Source organism: Oncorhynchus mykiss, chromosome 21, assembly GCF_013265735.2.
Source record: "Oncorhynchus mykiss isolate Arlee chromosome 21, USDA_OmykA_1.1, whole genome shotgun sequence".
NCBI classification, from domain to species: Eukaryota; Metazoa; Chordata; class Actinopteri; order Salmoniformes; family Salmonidae; genus Oncorhynchus; species Oncorhynchus mykiss.
The window spans coordinates 46,723,728-46,741,809 of NC_048585.1; the positions used below are offsets into that span (position 1 = coordinate 46,723,728).

General features: G+C 40.9%; 1 protein-coding gene across 16 annotated transcripts in view; it reads right to left on the bottom strand.

Moving 5' to 3' along the window:
• The window catches only part of LOC110500600 (adhesion G protein-coupled receptor L3), a 313,269-nt gene that overhangs the window by 6,441 nt on the left and 288,746 nt on the right, over nucleotides 1-18,082 (bottom strand). For 8 of the 16 annotated variants that reach the window (XM_021578039.2, XM_021578040.2, XM_021578038.2 and 5 more), the window contains 4 exons: nucleotides 8,856-9,024; nucleotides 8,390-8,515; nucleotides 6,832-6,928; nucleotides 259-387 (listed from right to left, as the gene is read on the bottom strand). In XM_021578039.2, coding sequence (XP_021433714.2) covers nucleotides 259-387; nucleotides 6,832-6,928; nucleotides 8,390-8,515; nucleotides 8,856-9,024 — 521 coding nt within the window. The remainder of the gene's footprint in view (nucleotides 1-258; nucleotides 388-6,831; nucleotides 6,929-8,389; nucleotides 8,516-8,855; nucleotides 9,025-18,082) is intronic. The other 8 variants (XM_021578041.2, XM_021578051.2, XM_021578050.2 and 5 more) reach the window with 1 other exon arrangement.

An 18,082-nucleotide genomic window follows, 5' to 3' on the forward strand; every position in this document is an offset into this window, starting at 1 on the left:
TCCCTTCCCAATTGTTTTGTGTTTGTCGCACCATTTCCCCACACTGAATTATGCATGCAGGCACATGAATAAGTTTGGAGTGTGACAAAATGATCCCCAAATGGGAAGCCACCATACACCCCCTCCCACCAAAAGCATCCAGCGGGGGAAAAAAAACAAGAAAAGGTGATAAAGCATTTTTGTTGTTGTAGCAAACAAGTAAGCTCTAGCGACATTCTAGCGACATTTTTTGAAGGAATGAAAAGAAGGCTAGCACACCTTGCGTGTTGTACATGCCCACTGACGGGTTGTTATAGACGGCCGAATCCCCGAGCAATGTGTTATAGGGATTGTTAGTGCCATGGGGACGGAGGAGAGCGTTAGTTATAAGATGGTTAGCCATAGCCCCTGGAGCAGCCAGATAGAGACAGAGGGAGGGAGAGAGAGATGAGACATAGAGGGAGAAAGAAAAAAGAGAGACATGTCAGTCAGGCAGATGCAGCCGAGGCAATGGCAGCAATAAACATTCACACGATCATTAGGGCGAGTTGATAAACAGTTGGGCTACAGACGTAGCAAAGCTTGAAACAGGCTGACATGACCATGGTTTATCAAGACGGCAGCAGTGAGGTAGGTCATTAATGTTTTTTTTTTCTTTTTTCTCAATGGGATAAATGGACATTTAGCATTGTTAGCTTTGGTGTGCTCACATTCAAGACAGGATCAGCTGAGTGTGCAACAGTACAGTACGTTTAAGCATAGACCCATTCAAAGACATGACACTTCAGTAACGGACCTGAACACAACATGATCAAATCCCCACTGTTGACAGATTAAGACATGTTAATACCAAAGTAGACCAGGTTTTTCTGCTTTACTCTAATTTGATTTGAAAAAGCTTTTGGCAGGTACCATTTCAAGGTTACTGTATTACGTTGTGTAAATGTTCTAGATCGTGAAATTCTTTGCATTCAACTTTCCCGCAAAGAAACACCCTTAAATGAAACATCCTCATGGATGGTAGGCCCAGTTACAGCGCTCATTGTAGTCCCTTCGCACTATACCGGCTCTTTATGCTTGACTGCCTTTGAACATAAGCAGAGGTTTCTGATTCTATTTGTCCAAATGTAACCCCTGGACTATGTGGCAGTGACTGATGTCTTGGTCTGTGTGACTAATCTGCTCCCAGATCAATTCTAAATAAACTTTTTGACTTTGAGCAATGTGACTAACTGTAGCTAGACAATATGAATATTTATATGAAGGAGCAGGAGGTACTGTAGTTTGGATGTGGGTTGGATTCTGCACAGCCGTTAGTGAGGAACAACTGACTGACTTTTTTGGGGGGGGGGGGGAATTGCTTCATTTTGTGAAATATTGAGAGTTACGGTATCCAGTTGCGAACATATCTGCAATAAGCTACTGTTTATATGTTATGTTCGCAAACGCCTAAGAGATTTCTCTCTTCAGATTCAGAGCACATATCAAGATCCTAACATGTGCTCTATGACATGCCCGATTCGACTGTGCAGTGTACCAATACCAGAGTGCGTAAATATCTTCGGAAAAACATCTTTCATCTGAGGTGGAAATGCACGCCAATTAGTTCTGCCGACGCAGTATCCTACACTGTTCTCTTGCAGTGCTCTGAATCTGTCAGAGTGAGGAAGAGAGAGAGAGGGAAAGAAAGAAAGCAGGGGGAGATAAACCACTTCTCTAACGACATATGACTCTCGTTCTTTGACAAACAGTTTCGAGGAATGACTGTCTCAATTACACATCTGAAAACGAACCGCAACCAACTCTGAATGGAGAGGTATACGTAGGACTTAAGGAAATGGCAGGAGTTGGGATGATGTATGACTAATTATGATAGCTAACGTTGAGGATTGAGCACAGCTCTGTTACGCATCCTGTACTAAGTGCATCACGCACTGCGCTAATGATGACATGTTGGGAATGGGCTAACACTTACAGTATGTGTTATGTGTTGTATGCTAATTGGCCAGCAAGGGCATGATGGGAATGATACGGAGGAGATATATCGGTGCTATTGTCTTACCACATTTATTAATGACTAGAACTATAATCTACATCAGGTTCCTGCTGGGTTTTTCTACTCCTCTGAGCGTACAGGGAACAAAAGAGCCGACATCATAATTGCCTGAAAGACAACCTTAAGCTTAAAACACATCTTTAAGTCCAGTTGAATATCAGTTATCCAGTTGAATAACGTCACGAAGATAGTTTCAACAGGCAATCTTTCTATGAATGCATCATTGCCAGAGTATCTTCAACTCCAACACTATCTATCCCAGTGGTCATTTCAATTAAAATGGTAAACATGAAACAAACAAAAATCTTCTTAGCTAAGAGCAATTTCTCAAGCAAGAATTTTTCCTGGCCTGTCTGGGAGTGGTCTGAGTAGGGAGGGGAACACTAAAAACTAGCTGTTATTGGCGGTTTGGAACTGTCTTTCTTATTGACCTGTAACTAATTTACCGCCTGGTGCATCCCACCAAATCAGGCTAAAATTTCAGACGGTCTTAGACAAAAAAGGGCATGATCATCATTTTCACAATTTCACAATTTTGATTTTTATTCTGAGTGGTAGAGCTTGGCCTGCATTTTGACTGTGATCTCGGCAGAGAAAAGGTTGGCGACCATGTTGATGCACCGGAGCAAAATCATGATTTACTCAAGCAAATTCCTTTTTAAGACATAATTTACATATGTTGTTTGATGTGTCAATTAACATGGACGTTTCCATTAGGTTATTGCTTCTGTTTGATATAATGACTATGTGCTCCTTTCTTGTTGCTGTTGGTTCTCTAATTACGAAGCCTTCCAAAAATACCAGCCTCTTTTGATATGATAAACAGCTCCTCCCCACCCCCAGGCTGCTCGCCCACTTGTGTCTGTGTTTGATAAATTGGACCATTTCCAAACCGTACCGATTGTGTAGCAATAATCGTGAATGTGGGGATAAATTAAACATGTGAGGCTATCAAGATGATTGCACGCTTCCCTCTCGAGAGGAGAGAAGTATGGAGTCAGCTGCAGTTATGTAGAGACTATGAGGCGGGGTACTGAATACCGATTCAAAAAGGACTAGCAGGGAGAGAGGCATGCTCATACACATCATTCCATAATAACATTGCTGAGAAGAGCAAGGGGGAGGTGGGATTCTATTCCCATCTGTTTGTGATGCTTTTGACGCTTCAGAACATGATGCGTTATCCTGTGCCAGACGGAAAATGCATCCGGGCAGACTTTGTGTTTATTCGAACACTTCATACATCAGACCCGATGCGTTTCAACGCCTCGAGCGAAAACGTGTTAATTAATTTACTCCTCTCTTCCTGGTCTTCATGATAGATCTATGGCAGTGTCTTCTGGGCCTGTCCACCCTACCGCGCCCCAACCCTTTCTTTCTCTCTCTCTCTCTCTCTCTCTCTCTCTCTCTCTCTCTCTCGCTCTCTACCCCTCCCTCCCTCTGCTAAAAGCGAATGTCTTGGGATGGCGCTCGTTGCGGAGTGCCTAATTATTGAGACGGCCACACTTCCTTTCGCCGTCTAACATCAATCCGTCATCATAACTGGGCATTAGTGTCTGAGGGCAAGGGAGCGACGAGCAGATTTAGAGAGTGAGGTAGCGCCATGGACTCAACCCCTCCATCAAGGGACCCCGCGACTGGAGAGGAGTTATCCCTGAGAAATGTCAGGGTGGTGGCATCATCATCTAGTGCAGATATGATCTAGGAACCTATGATAGATGCTTCTCAAATTACATTATGCTTTAAGTATTTCATATTGACATGTACTTTGGTTCTTGGTTCCATCAGGTGACCCTTTTCAAATTAATTTATTAAATTAAGACAACACTTTTAATTAACAAAAACGTTGACTGCATTGTCATATTTAAAAGCTTAGCTGTTTTACAAAAGTCAAGGTAATTTAGGAAGGTGTTGAGTGTCTTTTGAGGCCCTTTTATATTTCAAGTAGAAATTGTGCAAAAATATTGGACTTTAAAAGCCCTTTAATATACAGTGGCTTGCGAAAGTATTCACCCCCCTTGGCATTTTTCCTATTTTGTTGCCTTACAACCTGGAATTAAAATAGATTTTTGGGGGGTTTGTATCTTTTGATTTACACAACATGACTACCACTTTGAAGATGGAAAATATGTTTTATTGTGAAACAAACAAGATAAAAGACAAAAAAACAGGTGAACCTCCGTCCCAGGCTCAAATCTCTGGAAGACAAACAGGTTTCCCTCAAGAATTTCCCTGTATTAAGCACCATCCAGGATCCCTTCAATTCAGACCAGTTTCCCAGTCCCTGCCGATAAAAAAACATTCCCACAGCATGATGCTGCCACCACCATGCTTCACTGTGGTGAAGATGTTCTCGGGGTGATGAGAGGTGTTGGGTTTGTGCCAGACATAGCATTTTCCTTGATGGCATAAAAGCTCAATTTTAGTCTGACCAGAGTGAGTACCTTCTTCCAAATGTTCGCCTTTTGGCGAACACCAAACGTGTTTGCTTATTTTTTCTTTAAGCACTGTTTTTTTTCTGGCCACTTTTCCGTAAAGCCCAGCTCTGTGGAGTGTACAGCTTAAAGTGGTCCTATGGGCAGATACTCCAATCACCGCTGTGGAGCTTTACAGCTCCTTCAGGGTTATCTTTGGTCTCTTTGTTGCCTTTCTGATTAATGCCCTCCTTACCTGGTCTGTGAGTTTTGGTGGGCGGCCCTCTCTTGGCAGGTTTCTTGTGGTACCATATTCTTTATATTTTTTAATAATGGATTTAATGGTGCTCTGTGGGATGTTCAAAGTTTTGGATATTGTTTTATAACCCAGCCCTGATTTGTACTTCTCCAAAACTTTGTCCCTGACCTGTTTGGAGAGTTCCTTGGTCTTCATTGTGCCGCTTGCTTGGTGGTGCCCCTTGCTTAGTGGTGTGGCAGACTCTGGGGCCTTTCAGAACATATACTGAGATCATGTGGCAGATCATGTGACACTTAGATTGCACACAGGAGGACCTTATTTATGTAAAGTAATTATGTGACTTCTGAAGGTAATTGGTGGCACCAGATTTTATTTAGGGGCTTCATAGCAAAGGGGGTGAATACATATGCACGCACCACTTTTCAGTTTTTTATCATTTTTAAAATCTTTTTCCATTTCACTTCAGCAATTTGGAATTGTGTATGTCCATAATTGTGTATGTCCATAACATGAAATCCAAATAAAAATTATTTTAAATTACAGGAAAAACACCAAAGGGTGTGAATACTTCTGTAAGGCACTGTAGACCACATGGACTATTCTATAAATCAAATAAATAAATAAAAATAATGAATGAAAACATACTAAAGAGCCAAAATGCAGCATCTTCTGTGACTTCTAGAAAGATTTTAACCAACTTAACCTCAAAATGTCTCCAAGTTTTCACCATCATTGTAAAGTCATTTCTGAAGAGTATCATTTATTTAATGTTATTATTTATTCATTTTAAGGTAAAAAAAACAACAACAACCTGTCCCTCATTTGAAGGTTACGTGAATTGAACTTATTTTAATATGGTGAGACTACTCTTAAAAAAACACACACAAAAACCAGTCAAATCAGCGTAAAACCAGGTGAGTTGGTTTGACTCTTTTCTGACATTTTCTGGTGTTTTGTGAAGGAAAACTGAGCGGGTCGAGCATAACACGTTAACCCTGTTATCCATAGGTAGACAGGCTAGAAATGTTTTAAGAAATATTTTTTTGGGGGATGAAGCTTGCACACAATTGTCCCTACCTGTTGCACACAAGCAGCGTCCATTGCCCATGTCACAAGGGGATTTATGACTGATTTAAAATGAAATCGTCAACACGGTCAGTCCTGTTACGGTCAATCCTGTTACTTTATTTGGAATTGAATAGGCACTTACTATAGTCCTTTTTTTATTTAACTTCTTGAGATGGTGTATTTTATTAAGTTGAACATGTCTATGACATAATGTAAAAAATGTGTGTAGTTACACTCCTCAAAAAGGTACCTAATTGGTGGAATGACCCAGCTACTAATTTAATAAAGTGATTCATAATTATTTTAGAAACAACAGCACCCCTTATATATATAGTACAGGTCAAAGGTTTGGACACACCAACTGGTTTGTGCTTAGTGGGACTATCCAGGTGACTACCTCATAAAGCTGGTTGAGAGAACACCAAGAGTGCACAAAGCTGTCATCAAGGCAAAGGATGGCTATTTGAAGAATCCAAAATCTAAAATATATTTTGATTTGTTTAACACTTTTTTGGTTACTACATGCTTCCATATGTTATTTCATAGTTTTGATGTCTTCAGTATTATTTTACAATGTAGAAAATAGTCAAAATAAAGAAAAACCCTGGAATGGGTAGGTGTGTCCAAACTTTTGACTGGTACTGTACATATAAATATGAGAAGGTGAGTTGGAGACAAATACTTTTGTTCTGTGCACAAAACACAAAGTGGACCACCTTTCGTCGTCCAGCAACCATGTCACGATCAAGTGTGAAAACCACCCACACTATGCTGACTTGATGGATAGCATATTTCACTGTCAGGACACTGGATGAGCATTTTTGTCCCAGCACTAACACACCTGATTCAGACAATCAAGGTCCAGACAGAAGACCATTATTCGTCAATCCAGACAAAATAAAACGGTGTCTTTGTGCTTTGGCGGAACAAAAGCCGGCACATGCAATTCCTCCCTTCTTCCTTGACATCACACAACCCTGAAAACCTAAAAGTGAGGCTGGTGGGTTGCAGGGCCTTCAAGCATGCGTGGTGACTAACTGACTAATTATTATTACCTCGGTTCAACGACGCTGAGCTGTTGATGTCGCCGGTTATGAAAGATGACTCCGACTGTTTCCTGACTGTGTCGTTCCACATCCGACGGATCCGGCTCTGCAGAGGGGGAACATTACAACTAACACATCAGTGGGGTTTTGTAACGGTAATGTGAATCAGCGCTCAAAGACTAGGTGGCCTCCAGTTAGAAAGTACAGCGCCTTTAGAAAGTCACATTTTGTGTCGTGGATTTCATTGTCATTTTATGTCAACGGTCTACACAACATACTCAAAGTAACGGCCAAGTGGAAGAAAAATGCTCTCTTTATAAAAAAAAAGATGAATGAAAAATAAAACATTATTCTTCTTTGCAATGTGTCATTTAGGTCATTATTGTAGAGTCAATACAATGTTGTTGATCCATCCTCAGTTTTTTCCCATCACAGCCATTGAACTCTATAGCTGTTTTAAAATCCCCAATGGTCTCATGGTAAAATCCCTGAACAGTTTCCTTCCTGCTCAGTTCAGAAGGATGACTCCATATTTGATGTGTCTGGGTGGTTTAATACATCATCCATAGCATAATTATTAACTAGACCATGCTTAAAGATATAGTCGATGTCAGATGTGTTATTGTTACCCATCTACCAATCACTGCCCTTATTTGTGAGGCTTTCCAAAAGCTCCCTGGTCTTTGTAGTTGAATCTGTGCTTGAAATTCAATTATTGACTGATGGGGGACAGAGGAAAAAAAATATTTCAACCCCTATTATTTCAGTGAGTCCATGTAACTTATTATGTGATTTGCTAAGCCAGATGTTACTTCTGAACTAATTTAGGCTTGCCTAAACCAAGGGGGTGAATACTTATGCAACAACTAAATTGTAGTTATTCAATTATTATTCATTTGTACAACAACAAAAAAATACTGACATTATGGAGTATTTTGTGTAGATCAATGACAAAAAGCTACAACGATATCTATTTCAACTTTAAAAACGGAACAAAATGTGAAAGAAGTTGAACGTGTACACTTTCTATAGGCACTGTTTCGGGTGGGCGAAGCATTGTTCACTGGCCATATAAACACACACGACACTCTATCCAAATCTCACTTTCACGCCTTCCAACTTTTATTTAGAGAGTGAGAGAACCCTACCATTGTAACCACCCAGAGCACACCTGTTTACGATGTACTTTGCTAATTACACGTTAATTTAAAAGTCTCAGAGTTGCCGATAAATTACAGCGTGTTTACGAGCGCTTCCGTTCACATGCGGTTCACGGGGGAAAAAATAGGGGTAGTGGTAGGTTGTCAATGTGCTGCTGTATGTAATTCAAGGGTTATGGATCATCGTGACAGGGGCTGATGGTATACTGTTGACTATTTGTACTGTGTACTGTTAACTATTAATTAACAATGTACTATTTGATCAAGTAAATACAATAAACATTATAAAATAAATTCTCTGTTCTACACCAGGAGGTAGAATCAAGAAACAAATAAATATCAGATATGCTTGTAATCAACAGAATACACTGACAGCTGAAAGAGTTGAGAAGAAAGGCGCCTCCTACCTGTGACCCTGTGGAATAGCGCCCTGGTGGGCGGGAGGCTGAGCTCTTCCCAGAGCCAATGGAACTCTCTACACTCTTGCCACTGCAGCAGTGGGTACGCAGACACTTTCCGTACTCCTTACGCACCTGTGAACCACACACACATACACGCACGCACACAAACACACACATTCCAATTCAGATGTAGTTAAATAACTACAATACTTTTGATTGTGAGATTGTGAGTTAACAACTTCACTTTTTTATGATGGTACGGGCAGTGAAATTAGCCTGCTCCCCATCTGAAAGTGCTTTGACCAACTCTTCTTAGTAAGAGGAGCTAACTTGTATCAAGCTTCTCAGAGTAAGAGTGCTGATTTAGGATCGGTTTTTGCCTTGAGATCCCAAATAATCAGATCAGCACTCCTTCTCTGAGATACTTTCTGAATACGGGCACTGGACCACAAGGTTAGAAGGAAAAGCGTACCTTCTTCTGGAGGACACAATGGAAGATGAAGATGAACATGCCCTGCAGGGAGTTAAAGATGGTGAAGAGGTAGGCCATGATGACCGTGCTCTCGTTGACGTACATCAGGCCGAAGGCCCAGGTCAAGCCCAGCAGACAGAGCAAAGCGATGGCCCCAATCACCCACGACCTGGAAACACAACGTCGAGACAATGTCAACATTCTGGACGTCCTCAGAACTGACACAGGAGTACCAAATGAACTCAATTACTTTTAAGTTGCGTGCCCTCACCTTTTGGTGGCTGTCATTTCCTAAAGAAATGAACATGAATTATGCTCATCACCATACTTACAGCTGGTTAAACTATGAATTGACAGTACAGTCTGAAACGACGTAAATATGTCATTGTCCCATGAAGCTAAAGGTGGAAATGCACAAAGTGTAATGAAGGTCTTCGTCTGGTTCTACATTTCGAGACCAGATGCAGGAAGTGGTGACTGTTCTTAGACTTCCCACTTAGCATTCTGTCAGTAGTACACAACTCAGAAGGAACATCGTGACTAGGTGTTCACTGAAGCACAACGCAAAGAAAGATTTCAAAGCAAACTTTCAGGTTGAAAAAGTACATATTGCAAGAATTAGTTTACAGACCTCCCCCAATCTATTTGCAACCTTGGTCTGTGAACATAGTGATGAATAATAAAGACAAACACAGGTGGAAATAAAATGCCCACCAGACAGACAAAAGTTCTGGACGAAGGGAAGGCGGGAGGGAGGAGAGAAATGAAGTGGAAAATCGACAGAGGAAACAAATCGACTCGAGATAAAATAAAAAAGGAGTGAAATTGAATTTAATCTTGTTTTTGTCTTTTGTTATCGTCTGCTCCTAGGGGACACCTAGGATTTTTCTCTCGCTCGCCTTCTTTCATGTGTTGCATCCATTACGTGTTTGAAAAGTAACAGACCAATAGACCATAGAAATAGTCTTTAAAAAACTTGAAAATGGGAGACACACTATTATTATCATCTCAGGAGTAGTAGCAGTAGAAAACTAGTGAAAAGTCAAGGTAACTCTCCAATATCAAATGAGTACTTGGTGTATAATGAATGTGTAAATAATAGGCGATACAGCCTGTATGACCTCAGGGCTAGCATATAAGGCATAATCACTGGAAGGCAAATTGCATGTGAACACAGTATTTTGAATGTGGTGCCCGAGGGTTGTGCCAAAGGCCTTGACAGATAATTAAGCTCTGAATACTTGTGTTAGTATAATCAGAAATACCTGTGCATTCAAAATCAAGGAATTTATGAAAACATAATTACTTTCTTCAAAGCTTAAATTGCACAGTACATGACTGCGTCCCTCGTGACAAACCGGGAGATTTGGTTCTGGGTTCGGAGATGACTTCCAAGAGAAGGGCACCTACTGTAGAGAATATTGATGTGTGGTACTATGTCTGTATGCATTCCCTACGACTTGACCGAGAGCGTCACTTAACATTTAGTAAAGGCAGGAGGCGATATCAACATTACTCATTACTTTGTTGTGAGAAAATGAATGGCTAATGAACGGTGTGTCATAAATATGATGGTCCATTTTACTTACTTGATCTCAGGTTCGTAATCCTCATAGCTGACCGGAATAATCAAAATAAATGAAAAACATCCAATTAAATCAATAATCAAACAAAACACCAAAGCAAACATTAAAATAAAAATGATTTTGAAAGCTACACACTTACATTTACACACGTTGCCAAAAGTATGTGGACACCTGGTTGTCGAACATCTTATTCAAAATTATGGACATTAATATGGAGTTGTTCCCCCTTTGCTGCTATAACAACCTCCACTCTTCTGGTAAGGCATTCCACTAGATGTTGGAACATTGCTGCGGGGACTTGCTTCCATTCAGCCACAAGAGCATTAGTGCGGTCAGGCACTGATGTTGGGCGATTAGGCCTGGCTCGCAGTCGGCGTTCCAATTCATCCCAAAGGTGTTAGGTGGGGTTGAGGTCAAGGCTCTGCGCAGGCCAGTCAAGTTCTTCCACACCGATCTCAACAACCAATTCTGTATGGACCTCGCTTTGTGCACGGGAGCATTGTCATCCTGAAACAGGAAAGGGCCATCCCCAAACTGTTGCCACAAAGTTGGAAGCACATAATCGTCTAGAATCTTGTTGTATGCTGTAGCGTTAACATTTCCCTTCACTGAAACTAAGGGTTCTAGCCCGAACCATGAAAAACAACCCCAGACCATTATTCCCCCTCCATCAAACTTTACAGTTGGCACTGTGCATTCAGGCAGGTAGCATTCTTCCTGGCATCCGCCAAACCCAGATAGGTCCGTCGGACTGCCAGATAGTGAAGAGTGATTCTTCACTCCAGAGCATGCATTTCCACTGCTCCAGAGTCCAATGGCAGCGAGCTTTACACCACTTCAGCCGATGCTTGGCATTGCGCATGGTGATATTGTGTGAAATTGATATTGTGTGATATTTCATGAAATTCCCAGCGAACAGTTATAGCGCTGACGTCGCTTCCAGAGGCAGTTTGGAACTCGGTAGTGAGTGTTGCAACCGAGGACAGACGATTTTTACGCGCTACGAGCTTCAGCGGTCCCATTCTGTGAGCTTGAGTGGCCCACCAGCTCTAGCTCTTGTCTATGGAGAACGCATGGCTGTGTGCTCAATTTTATACACCTGTCAGCAACAGGTGTGGCTGAAATAGCCAAATCCACTAATTTGAAGGGGTGTCCACATACTTTTGCATATATAGTGTAGTTAAAGGAGAGAGCTCAGGGGGACTACCACAGACACAAACAAAGACAAACAGGAAATATTTAAAAAATGGCTGATCAAATAAAACACTATACTGATTACATCCGACGTATCTCCAGCCAGAATCCTCTTGCTCTCACTCGTATTTTGTGAGTGAGTTGCAAGTGCTAAACCTAATTATCTCGGGCGTTTCAAATCCTCAATAAATACAGGTGGGTGTTGGCCTCAATCGTAATAAATGGTCCAGGTGCGATGGCAAAAATAAATGTATGAAATTACTGGGGCCAACCATTAAACATCATTTTCCCAGTTCTATCTTAATGACCTGTTGGGGGAGGCACTTCATCAAGCTGGTTTCCCCCTAGACGGTCAGAGAGACGAGGGTGCAGAAAAAAAAGAGAAAAAAAAGAGGGAAATATTGACCTGGAACTATGGACATTTTGAAAAGGGATGGACGACTCGAACTGTGGAAATTGGATAGAGATGCCAGAGGACATAATAAAAGTAGTAGGGAGGACATGAACAGGACATAAATAGAATATTTATCATATCTTTCCTGGTTTGTATATTTCAACGTAATGAGTACTGGATCTGGACACCGTTGCTTTTCACATCTGCAACTAAGAATTGATGATGATTGTAATTTTCCCGTGAGGGCTATCTTGGAAGAACATGGTTCAAGGAAGTAGATATCCCCAACAATGTCCTCCTGCTTTCACTCTGGAAAAGTTCAAAATATGTACTTTATATGAAGCCTTTCTGCATTGTTATTTAAAAACGTCTTTCAAAAGTGCATCATTTATTCCTGCATTTGATTATTTATTTATTTAAGTTGAGAAACTCTCCTAATTAATCCCGTACCACTTTCAGTCCTACAGACCTGGGCCCATTGCCAAAATAGCTTAAGTAGCTCCCGCTGAGCCAGTGAATACCCTCGCAATGATGCCACTCGAGTGACACGCTCAATGGTTCCACCGCCGCAAAAAGAGCACTTGTGCGCATTCACCGGAAAACGAGGGAAAAGCGTTCATTGTGTTAATAGTCTGGTATAAATATCAAAAATGAAAAGAAGCTGAGGAGTAAAGTGTTCTAATACAACAACCACATTAAATTGGCACCAATTTCCTTTTTTAGAAAAGAGACAAAAGAGACAATTCTGAGAGGTGATATGCATTTCAAAGCTGATCGCAATTGGTCAATTGAGTCGCCTTTCACCTCGGCATAAAAGAGTCTCATTGGCGAGTTGAAAGGAAAGAAGAAATGCTGTGATCTACTCAGCGGGATGCTAATTGTTTAACTAAAGCCATGCATCTGAAAAATGTTAATTACCTGAAATTGTTTACTTCAGATCTAAATTTAGAGCATTTGATGCAGGAACAGGATCGTTTTAAAAGCAACGATACCATCTTAATTTGCATATTCTTTCAGGGTCTATTGTAAGGGGATTCCTCAACATGTAACGAACTCCTCAATTTATTTGCCATGAGGCATATACAGTACATCTACTCCATGTGCTTTAAACAGTCACGAAAGAGTCGTGTCATGAAAAAGCGCACATTTCTCAGCATCTTGTGGACTGCAGTCATGAACGCTCAGCCATTTCCCAGACATAGGGCTCGACAAAGTTTAGTAAAAGTTTGAGTCAGAGAGGAGAACGGCATCCAATTTGTGCCAAAAGGAACAACGAAGCTAAATCTTAGAGTACCAATACCAGTGGGGACGAAAATACAACGGGTTACGCCAACACAGCACACCACAAACAGATGAGGAATTGCTAAACTACTGCCACGTGGGAAAGAGTACTATGTTTAAAGGGAAGGGTAATGGGGTCCACACGCAATACAGTGTATGTGAAGACATAATAGTGCAGTCCTCTGTAGAAATACGTTACATCTTACCAGTGCCATTCCACAATAATGATTCCATCATAATAACGATAGCTACCACGAGGAAGAAAATATGAAAGAAAAAGAATAAGGGGTTAAAAACAAAACCAAAAATGATTCAAAAAGACAGAAAGGGTACCATGCAGTAGTAATCTAAAGAAAAGAAAGTGAGAGAGTGAGAGAGTGTGAGTGAGTGAGTGAGTGAGTGAGCATGGAACATTCATTACAAAACAAAGCAACGTGATGAAATGAATGAAGTTTGACGTCAAAATATAAAGAGCACAAAATATAAGAGAAAGATCCTACTTAATTACCAACTAGCAGGAGTCGAGACTTAAAAATACTAAAATATCTCTATCAATTTTACATTGTTAGTAGCAGCCCACGTTGTTAGTAGCAGCCCACGTTGTTAGTAGCAGCCCACGTTGTTAGTAGCAGCCCACGTTGTTAGTAGCAGCCCACGTTGTTAGTAGCAGCCCACGTTGTTAGTAGCAGCCCACATTGTTAGTAGCAGCTCACGTTGTTAGTAGCAGCTCACGTTGTTAGTAGCAGCCCACATTGTTAGTAGCAGCCCACGTTGTTAGTAGCAGCCCACGTTGTTAGTAGCAGCCCACATTGTTAGTAGCAGCCCACATTGTTAGTAGCAGCCCACATTGTTAGTAGCAGCCCACATTGTTAGTAGCAGCCCACATTGTTAGTAGCAGCCCACATTGTTAGTAGCAGCCCACATTGTTAGTAGCAGCTCACGTTGTTAGTAGCAGCTCACATTGTTAGTAGCAGCCCACATTGTTAGTAGCAGCCCACATTGTTAGTAGCAGCCCACATTGTTAGTAGCAGCCCACATTGTTAGTAGCAGCTCACATTGTTAGTAGCAGCCCACATTGTTAGTAGCAGCCCACATTGTTAGTAGCAGCCCACATTGTTAGTAGCAGCTCACATTGTTAGTAGCAGCCCACATTGTTAGTAGCAGCCCACATTGTTAGTAGCAGCCCACATTGTTAGTAGCAGCCCACATTGTTAGTAGCAGCTCACGTTGTTAGTAGCAGCTCACGTTGTTAGTAGCAGCCCACATTGTTAGTAGCAGCCCACGTTGTTAGTAGCAGCCCACGTTGTTAGTAGCAGCCTAAATCGTATCGAACCTGATGATTTGGAACTGATGTGCTACAGTCCATTCAAAAGTAACGAAGAGTGTAGCCATATTTTGACAAACTGTCAGGGCAGAGGGGAAGCATTGGGCACACTGACCATGTCTGCATCCCAAATTCCCTTTATAGTGCACTACTTTTGCCCAGGGCTCATAAGGCTCTGCACAATAATAGGGTGCTATTTGGGACGTAGTCCTGGTGAATGAGATACATAAATCTAGAGGTAGGTCTATCAGACGCCAGAGCTGGGAGAGAAGGGGTCGTGACATTTATGGTGTGGTCTGAGAGACAGTCCGCAGGTGAGGTTTCTGATTGGCCAAGGTAGACTAGTGTGATAAATCCTATGATGCAGAGAACGAACGCAAGTCAATATTCTCTCCACAGACAAACAAGGCAATGCATCTAAAAGGAACCATCTATAACTCATTCACAGTATTCTTAGACGAAATCGTAACACTTGCTTGATAAACGGCTAGGGGGAGTTCAAAAATCTTGTCTTTACTAAACTTTAAAATGTAAACATTTTAAAAAAAAATGGTTTGCTTAAATTTCTCCAGTCGCCTTTAAAAACACTCAGTTGGTGATGATTATCTACTCAATAACCCGTTAGGTTCAAAATCAGGTCACAGTATCAACAGCTGTTGTCAAACGTGTTAGCACTAAGATGGTTGACCTACTGTACAGGAAAACAGTGCATTCGGAAAGTATTCAAACCTCTTGCCTTTTTCCACATTTTGTTACAGCCTTATTCTATAATTGATTAAATATTTACATTTTTGTATAAATCTACACATAATACGCCATATTGACAAAGCGAAAACAGTTGTTTATTAAAGTTTTTGCAAATATTTTAATTCAGTTTCTTACATAAGTATTCAGACCCTTTGCTATGAGACTCAGTTGAATCCTGTTTCCATTGATCATCCTTGAGATGTTCCTACAACTTGATTGGAGTCAACCAGTGGTAAATTTAATTGATTGGACATGATTTGGAAAGACACACACCTTTCTATATAAGTTCCCACAGTTGACAGTGCATGTCAGAGAAAAAAACCAACCCATGAGGTCGAAGGAATTGTCCGTAGAGCTCCGAGACAGGATTGTGTCTAAGTAAAGGGTCTGAATACTTATGTAAATGTGATATTTCCGTTTTTCTAGAAACCCGTTTTTGCTTTGTCATTATGGGGTATTGTGTGTAGATTGATGAGGTAAAAAAAACAATTAATTTTATAATCCGGCTGTAACATAGGCTCTCAATAATCCTGCAACAATAGGAAATGTGAATTATTATGTGGATTATAATATTGGATTTTTGTAGGGGTGCTACTTTTTTTGTAAGGAAAAGTCAGTGGAAGTGGAAATTACAAACTTCAGAAGCCTTTTTAAATCTCAAACACACTATAAGTGTAAAAAGGAAAGTTCTCCTGCAACAGGGCGCTCACATTAAGATCCTAGAATGAAACAAAAGCAAGCTAAACTGATGGTCATTCTTGCTGTAATAAGAGTCCATAGTCGCAGAGGCACGACAGTATTCATGGCCCATTATTACATATAATCATATTTACTAACCTGGTTTTAACTGGTTGTTATTGAGTCGCGGATGTATGCACAGCTCTGGGCTTTAAACTCTGTCACACCAACATGTCTCAGACTGCTATCAATGGTATCCAACAGATTACTATTGATTCTCATACAGACGGTCCTGTCCAGTCGAGTGTTTACCCAGCTCTCCCATCAGCTCGGGATTACAATTTAGACAGGGATGTCACTCGGAGTTCACAGAGCAGGCATCCTCTGGAAAACTGACCTCAACACCTGCTAGAATGCGAACTATATAATGTGTGTGTGTGTGTGTGTGCGCATAGGAATAAAGCGAGAAAGAGTGTGAGGCGGGTTGTGTAAAGTATGTGTGTGTGGGTGTGTATGTGCACACTTGCTGAGAGTACAAGGCCAGCAGAGGCTCACTCCACTCTGACAAAAGCAGTGACAAGACGCTCGAGATGGTGCCACTAGTATCACCGCCTTAAAACACACCGATGCCACCAGTGTCTTCAAACAGGAGGACAGGTAAAACATAGAAAACAACTGGAGGATTTAGGACTGGTAGAGGCAGAGAAATGACTTTAGCCTAGCCACAAAATAAGTCTACCCTGACACCTGGTTGTAATTACACCAAGTCAACACCACAAAAATGCTGTGTCATTGTATTGACACGGCTCCTAGAGGAGAAAATGCCCCACTGTGTCATTATGCACTAATGTTAAAAGACACGACCAACAAATTACCTTGAATTACACCACATAATGAACACATAACACCAGCAAAGATGGGCATAAAACACAGATATGATTCAAATTTAAATGAACTAAGTCCAGGAATGACCTAACCTTCAACATGCTATCCAATTGTTATTGTGGTGATATCACAATAGATGCTTATTTTGTTTGCCAAAGCACAGTGAGTCACAAGTCATAGGCTGTTCTCTCTGCTACTGCATGGTAAGCGGTACCGGAGCGCCAAGTCTAGGTCCAAAAAGCTCCCTAACAGCTTCTACCCCCAAGCCATAAGACTACTGAACAATTAATCAAATGGCCACCTGGACTATTTGCATTGACATCCCCCTTGTTTTTACACTGCTGCTACTCACTGTTTATTATCTAGACGTAGTCACTTTAGCCCCACCTACATGTACAAATTACCTTGATTAACCTGTGCCCCCGCACATTGACTCTATTGGTACCCCCTGTATATAGCCTCGTTATTTTATTGTGTTACTTTAGTTAATTTAGTAAATATTTTTCTTAACTATTTATTGAACTGCATTGTTGTTTAAGGGCTTGTAAGTAAGCATTTCACTGTAAGGTCTACCTGTTATGTTACAAATGATATTAAAACACATTTATTTATACTTATTAATTGTCACTCATAAATTGCAACGCCAGTTAATCTTTTACTGCGGTGCGCTCAATCAGGGTCACACAGAGTGTTTCTTGGTGTTCTTACACAAATCTACTTTGAAACAAAAGTATACACCTCACACACATGGTTATGGGCTTAATAAGGAGACACCTGTATCATGTCAGATATAGAGTTGAAATCTATTACATTGAGTTTGCATCCCAATATTACACTTTCTATGCATCACAGACTGAAATATAACAAAATATTTTGACATAGAAACACCACATTTTCAGGGTTTGAAAAAAAGGATTAATTATGAAAAAAAATATGAAAAACATTCCACCCTTGAGGCCAAGAGAGGGTGAATTTGGTCAATTGACTGCAGGGAAGGGCTACCAGTGGGATTTCTAATGTCATTCATATTTTCATATCCTGAGTGGCAGGGTGCGAGCGTTCACGTGAGCGCACATGTACAGCACGCATGCAGGCGTGCACACAAACAAACACTTCCTTTTATGAATATTCATCTGCG